This window comes from Oryctolagus cuniculus, chromosome 2, assembly GCF_964237555.1.
Source record: "Oryctolagus cuniculus chromosome 2, mOryCun1.1, whole genome shotgun sequence".
Classification (NCBI taxonomy): domain Eukaryota; kingdom Metazoa; phylum Chordata; class Mammalia; order Lagomorpha; family Leporidae; genus Oryctolagus; species Oryctolagus cuniculus.
Genome location: NC_091433.1, coordinates 80850079 through 80857656, shown reverse-complemented (window position 1 = coordinate 80857656; position 7578 = coordinate 80850079). Strand labels below are relative to the sequence as shown.

The following is a 7578-nucleotide window of genomic DNA, read 5'->3' as shown; positions in this document are numbered from 1 at the left end:
AACACGTTTTCATACCTTTGCATGTTGGTTCTCTTATCTATCAAATGCAGGATAGCAACACCTGCCTCACAGGCTTATTGGAGTATTTAAATGAGAACATACATATTAAATACACAGTATATAGAAAGTGCTCCAGGGGCCAACGCTGTGGCATAGCAAGTAAAGCCACCGCCTGCAGTGCCGGCATCCCATGTGGGTGCTGGTTCGAGTCCCGGCTGCTCCACTTCTGATCCAGCTCTCTGCTGTGGCCTGGGAAAGCAGTCGAAAATTTCCCAAGTGCTTGGGCCCCTGCACCCTCGTGGGAGACCCAGAGGAAGTTCCTGACTCCTGGCTTCAGATATGTGCAGCTCTGGCTGTTGTGGCCATCTAAGGAGTAAACCAATGGATGGAAGATCACTCTCTCTCTCTCTCTCTCTCTCTTCTCTCTCTCTCTCTCTCTCTCTCTCTCTCTCTGCTTCTGCCTCTCTGGGACTCTGCCTTTCAAATAAATAAATAATCTTAAAAAAAGAAAAATGCTCCAAAAAAGCATCCTGATTTATTCTTCAGCACTATTTGATTAAACATTCTGGAAGTATTATTTTCACAAGTTCACCTAAGCACCCCCCCAACTCCAAGAACATTGTCGCAGATTAATTCCAAACACACTTGCTTCTATTTCACCCATCTTCCTCTCTAACCACCATCTATAGTTTCCATTTCTCTTCAGGGTACATTTTCTGTTCTCAGCCCATCTACTGTAGGAATTCCAGAAATATTCTCAGTCTGCTTTTCAGGTTTAGGTGAACTTCAGCCTCCGGAGAGCGAGCAATGTCTACTACGATTGTCCAGGTACCCCACCTTTCCAGCATCTGCTCATCGCTCCATTGGTTTGCTACCTTTTACAAGTTGCTTGAAAGCAAGAACCCTTCCAGCCTCATTTCCCACCATGTGACCTATTTGTGTTGCTGGGAGTATTTACAGCTTTGCAGACAGACAGTGGTCTTGGGTACATCTGTCCTCTGGTACACACACACACACAGATTCCTTAAAACTTCTTTCCTGTTCTCCAGGCAGCTTCAGGGTTTTGCGGAGGGGGGGGGGGGGATTGGAGGAGGATAAGTTTCAAAATTCAGGTTGGGAGTGGGCATTTGGTATAGCAATTAAGCCCCCCACCTTGGTATGCTACAGCCCATATCAGAGTGCCTGTGTTCAGTACCAACCTCCTAGTAATGCACACTAGGAGGCAGCAAGTGATGGCTCAAGTACTTGGGCCCCTGACACCCATGTGGGAGACCCAGATTGAGTTCCTGTCTTATGGCTTGTTATGTGGCCCAGCTCTGGCCGTTTGAGGGCATTTGGGGAGAAAACCAACAGATGGGTTCTCTCTTAACATTCAGAGCAGGCATTGTGGTGTAGCGGGTTAAAGCTGTTGCCTACAATGCTAGCATTCCATCAGGGAGCCAGTTGGTGTCCCGGCTGCTCCACTTCCAATCCAGCTTCCTGCTCATGAACCTGGGGAAAGCAGCAGCAGATGGCCCAAGCGCTTGGGCCCCTTCCACCCATGTGGGAGACCCAGATGTAGTGCCTGGCTCCTGGCTTCAGCCTGGCCTAGTGCCAGCTATTGTGGCCAGCTAGGAGTGAACCAGTGGGTGGAAGATCTCTCTCTACCTTTCCAACTTTTTCAAAATAAATAAATGCTTTTTAATAATTCAGTTCAAAATGCTCCCATTCTAAAGCTCTTTGAAAGTGTTCCCCAGGACAGTAAAAACAACAGACACATGGCTCCCATGGTGTACCACGGGACAGGCACTTTCAACCTCTGACTCTCAGAGCCTGAGAAGGGAAGCTGATGCTTGAGGAGGTGTGGCGACTGCCAGGTCAGGAACACTTGCCCTCTCACCCAGGATGCCGCCTCCCTCTGGGGTTCCGCCCAGCACTGCGAATCTCTAAGGGAAGAAGTGTGGGTGGTTAGCATGTGCCGGACAAGGTGCCTGGCCAGCAGCCGGCAGCCGGCACCAAGAGCGTGTTGACCAAATCATTACACCTCGGTAAACACTGCTGGAGCTGGAAACGACCCAGACGATCGCACAAAACAATCATTTCATCTTCCCGATATTGCAAGCGAGCGTTCGAGACACCCGGCTAGAAGAAATTTATTCTGTAAATAATTGAATGCCTGCTTCGGAAGAGTGCCTGACGCTGGGGAGAATAAAATTCCTTGTCCAGAGCGGCGGAAACGCACTGCGGGAGCTTAAGGTGAACACGAAGTTGCCCTAGGACAAGATGTTGGGGAAGAAATCAGGGGAGCCAAGACCAGGCTGGGAGGAAAAGACCAGAGAAAGCAAGAGGACCGGACAGGCGCCCCCGACCCCGGGTCCCCAGGGCCGTTTCTCCGCCGAGCCACGCGAGGGCGCTGCTCCGCTCCTCGCCGGCCGTGCCCCGGCGGCGCCGCCCGCTCGCCTCTTCCCGGCGGAAATGCCCGGGCGATGACGGAAACCCTCAGGGAGGGGAGAGAAAGGGCGAGAGGGTAGGGGCTACGGAGCCGGGAGAGGGCGGCGGGCGGCGGCAGCGGTCGCGGGCGGCCATCGCCCGGCGGGAGCTGCGTCCAGAGCGTCCTCGCCGCGCTCCCCCACCCCCCCCCCGACCCCGACCCTTCCGCTTCCCCCACAGACTCCCTGGGCGGGGACGGACGCGGGGTGCCCTCGGGGAGCCGCCCGCTGGACTTGAGCCGGGTGCGGGGCCCGCGGCCACCCTCCCCAGCTCCTTCCTGTCCCGCTCGGGGCTTGGCGGCGGCGGCGGCGGCGGGTGAGGGGAGCGGCGCCCGGGGCGGGGGCGGGGGCGGGGGCGGGTGGGGGAGGGGAGCGGGCCGCCATGGACGACAAGACGTTCACCAAGGAGCTGGACCAGTGGGTCGAGCAGCTGAACGAGTGTAAGCAGCTCAACGAGAACCAAGTGCGGACGCTGTGCGAGAAGGTGAGGGCCGGCCGGGGAGGAACGCGGGGCGCTGGGCGGCGGCGGCGGCTCCCCTGCCCGGCCTGGCCGCGGCTCCGCGCCGGCCCCCGACGCCGCAGTCGGCTCGGGGCAGTGCCCGCGCCCCCGCGCTGCCGACTCGGGTGTCCGCCGGGAACGGGCGTGACGGCCCGAGAGGGACCCGACCCCGCGTCGTCGGGGTCGGCCAACTTGCTCCCGCGCGCCGGAGCGGTGGGCGTGATGGCAGACGGTGGCTTTTTTAAAATAGAGGTGCGCGCAGATGGCGCCCCGCACGGCGCGCGTGGATTGGCGGCACCCGCGCCGCGAGGCCGGAGCTCGGGGACAGTTCGTGGAAAATGCCTATAAGGATTAAAGACTGCTCGTGGATTTAAAAATCGGTTTTTTACACCAAAAAAAAAAAATTTCTTAAAGTCCCGTCCTGTGAGTTGTCATGCAGGGTGGCACTTTTCAGAAAGTTGTTTCCAGTCCCCAAACGGGGGTAAACCCTGCAGGCAGTGCATTGTTGTCAGGTGTCTGGTCTTAGCTTTCTGAATTCGGAAGCCATTGTTTTGTGAACCCGTGGAATTCTCACCTGTGCAGGTGGTGTACTTGAGAGCCTCCAGTTGTTCTTCATTCATCATTTGCGCTGTGGACTAATTAGTTTTCATGTATTCGTATGTTGGAAAGTCCCCTTGGAAGTCCACGAGGTACTGGAGTAAGGAGGTTATTTTAGGTTATTTTCTTAAATGTGTTTGAAAGCCCGCATACCTCAGAAAAGCACTGAGGAAGTAATTTTTTAAGCCTTATTAGTAGGGCACTTTTAAAAAAAAGACAGATTTATTTATTTGAAAGGCAAAGTTACAGAGAGGAAGAGAGAGATCTCTCATCTGCTGGTTCACTCGCCAAATGGTGGGGGCCCTGCCCGAGCCAGGAGCCGCCTCCAGGTTTCCCACGCTGGTGCATATTAGCAAGGAGCTGGATCAGAAGTGGAGCAGCCAGGACTCAACCAGCCTCAGTCATCAAGTAAAGATGTCACCCGTTACATCACAGCACAGGCCCCAGTAGGGCACTTTTTAAATTATGCAACTAAAGGATGGAGGGGTAGCCACTGTTTTTAACAAGTGCCCAGGGAGCTTACATATTGAATAACTACATGTTATTATTTCTGCAGATAAAAGTGAATTTGAATTTATTTCTGCAGATAGAAGTGCCACAGAAATGGTATATTTCTCTTCCTGAAGCAAACTGCTTGCTTGTACCTTCATTCCACATTTGTGTGTGTGTGTGTGTGTGTGTGTGAAAACCTGTGATTTCATGGGTCTTACAATTTACGCTTTACTAAACTCTCAAGCTCCAGCATCAAGTTTGAGTAATTAGCTGAATTGGTTAACCTCCCTGTGAACGTCAGATACAGACTTGAAGTTATGACTAAAGTGGTAGTTGAATCAGTTTTTCTTTTTGACTTTCTAATAATTTTAATTTCCTAGAGGAGACTATTTTACCAGTACATTGATAATTGCACTCAAATCTTAAATCATGCCAGGAAACTGTGTATTTATCGAGAGATTATTTTTACTTCACCTCCTAAATAAGTTGAACTACCTAGGATCTTACAGCTATAGTTTACTTACGCGTTGACCTGTTCTATCTTTGATTGTAGTTATCCACAAAATGTGAAGCTCAAGTGAAGATCGCCTTGCATTTGTGTTTGTGCTCTGTGCACTTTGATAGAGTTGCCAGTGGAGCAGAGTGCCAGTAGTTCAGCAGCTCTCAGTGTAGCCGCCTTGTTCTGGCAACTATGGCTTACTTTTGTGGCATATGTGGTGCCTCCGTATCTGTGCTGGATTGGTCCAGGTCCTATAAGAATACCAAAAGTCCCCATGCTCAAGTCCCTTTTATAAAATGTGCAGTGTTTGCATGTAATGTACATACCTCCTCTTGTGTATATATATATATATATATATATTTTTTTTTTTTTTGACAGAGTTAGAGAGAGAAAGGTCTTCCTTCCGTTGGTTCACTCCCTAAATGGCTGCTACGGCCGGCACTGCGCCGATCCAAAGCCAGGAGCCAGGAGCTTCTTCCTGGTCTCCCACGCGGGTGCAGGCGCCCAAGCACTTGGGCCATCCTCCACTGCCCTCCCGGGCCACAGCAGAGAGCTGGACTGGAAGAGGAACAACCGGGACTAGAACCCGGCGCCCATATTGGATGCTGGTGCCGCAGGTGGAGGATTAGCCAAGTGAGCCACGGCGCTGGTCCCTCTTGTATATTTTTAATCATCTCTAAGTTGTAACACCTGATATGAAAATATTATGTAAATGGTTTTTATACTGTGTTTTTAGAGAATAAGAAATAGAATGTCTGTGTTCAGTACAGAGGCAGTTTTTCCCCCATATCATAATTTCTGGTTGGTTGAATCTGAGGATATATCTCTATGGATATAGAGTACCAACTAGGTACTAACCTAGGGTCTACCTGTAGTCCTTAGTTCTGGTTTTATATCCCTACCTCATGCTTGTTGTTAATAACAGGTGTAGCGTTCCACCCGTCTGGATTCAAATTGTGCTCCACTTGCTAGCTGCCCATCTGGCACCTTTGACTTCTTACCTGCCAGGCAGGGATCATATTCACTGATCTCTTGAACTGATTATATTAAGATGGTGCCCGTGTGTGGGGCCGACATTGAGACATAGAGGGTTTAAGCTGCCTCTTGTGAAGCTGGCATCCATATCAGCACTGGTTCCACAGGGCTTCTGGCTTGGGCTTGGCCCATCCTTGATGGTTGCAGCCATTCAGAGAGTGAACTAGTGGATGGGAGCCATCTCTCTCTCTCTCTCTCACTCACTCACTCTGCCTTTCAAATAAATAATTTTTTTTTAAATAAGTACCCCATGTGACGTCCTGACAAAAAGTAAAAGTCAGTGAGTGTTAAATGAGGGAAAGCTAAAAATGTGGATCTTGTGTTAAATGCCTTATCATTTTCTTTAGGAAATAAGTGCAAAATAAATAGATACCACTTCTGTGGTGAATCAAAGGGGAATGTATGTACAGTGGCTATAGGACCCTGAAAATTAGTGTCCTCGTTATCTGAAGCACAAAATTCTGAGATGAGTGTCATCTTTAATTCCTTGCAACTAGATTTTAGTTTAACTTTTTATTACTTTTTTATTCTATTGGAAATACTATATAGGAAGTTACACTCTATGGTGATGGTTTTTCAGTTAGGATTAATTTCCTTTTCTAAATCAGATTGCCTTAAAACAAGGAGTCAGCTGACCTCAAGACCAAAGGAGTACTAGTAAAGGCCTATTGTGGGGTAGTGGAAGAAAGAAAATCCATTGTAGTGCCAGTGGGCAAATGACCACAAAAAATAGTGGGATAGTGTGGTGTGTCTGCATCTGAGGTTACTTCCTGTGTAGTAAAACACTGCATAAAATAGTAAGGCATATCTTCTGAGAAGACTAGCTAGTAACACCTAATTAGTAAGCCAGCTTTGGAAGCTGATCGTGAATTTGACATCCCTAATGTCTGCAGAGAAATTGGGTGTGTGATTCATTGTTGTCACAGCAGTATGCACAGGAATTTTACAACTGATCTGGTGCTGTTAAGGACATTCTGTGATGAGAACTGTATCTAACTGTTGTGTCCAGAAGAGTAAAAGTTTAAAAATAAAAGAGTAAAAAGTCTTAGGCTCTTTGTCCTGGTAAATGCTATGACTGAAGAACCCTGATTATGATTCTCTAGGTGGGCAGGGAAAATGAGCTAGTTTGTGTGCTGGCAGATCTAATTATAAAAGCTGCTGAGGAAAACATTGAGGCTTGTGCAGGAGATGAATATGGACTGATGGATATGTTTCTGGGTTCTGGCCTTGAAATAAGTGAAAATACCTTCAGCATGTTACTTCGTTCTTAATGTGAAATGGTATACTTAAATTCCTGAATGCCCAAAACCATCTTAATGAAAAATGAACTGGTAAAAATGAACTGGTTTTGTTAGTCGAGAAAAATCTTTTAGGTTATTCTTTGTGATAGGTTCAGCTTAAGAACAATAATGATCTTGAAAAAGCCTAATCAGTACTTTCATTTTTAATTTTCCCTCTAACAAAGATTAATGCCAGCCTTGGTGGTCCATTGACAAAGTCTGAAATGCAGTGATGTAGAAAACAGCTCCTTTCTTTCTATAACAAAGAATGCCATGATTGCAGTGGAATACAAGGTTGAGACCCAGTTCTACTGACTGAACAAAATGATTTCATGCTATCTAAGCCAACTGCTTTAGCAGACAGGTTAAGATACTAATCCAGACTAGACTGACATTAAGTATTGCTAATGACTAGGAAACAGACTTTGTTAAATCACCTCATTTCTGGACCATGTGTGATGTGTAAAATCATGCACATAGGTCGATAAACTAAAGATGTGTATATTTTAAAGTTTCTTTTTATTTAAGTTTTATTTGTCATATATACTTTTCATTGTAATACAAAGATTCTGCAGAAAATTTTCTTTCGGCCTTTTCTTCAGGACAAATGCTATGAATAACTTGGCAAATGAAGTTCTTTGACAGAAAACCAAAATGCCAGAAATTGAAGACAAAACTAGTGCTCATAGGCCGGCACCGCAGCTCACT

The 7578-nt window shown here is 47.8% G+C and overlaps 1 protein-coding gene across 2 annotated transcripts in view; it reads left to right on the top strand.

Moving 5' to 3' along the window:
- Positions 1-2847: 2847 nt before the first annotated feature.
- The window catches only part of PPP2CB (protein phosphatase 2 catalytic subunit beta), a 29199-nt gene continuing 24468 nt past the window's right edge, over positions 2848-7578 (top strand). Inside the window, 1 exon segment of one of the 2 annotated variants that reach the window (NM_001101707.1) lies at positions 2848-2952. In NM_001101707.1, coding sequence (NP_001095177.1) covers positions 2851-2952 — 102 coding nt within the window. In that variant the 5' untranslated portion in view covers positions 2848-2850. 2 annotated transcript variants of the gene reach the window in all.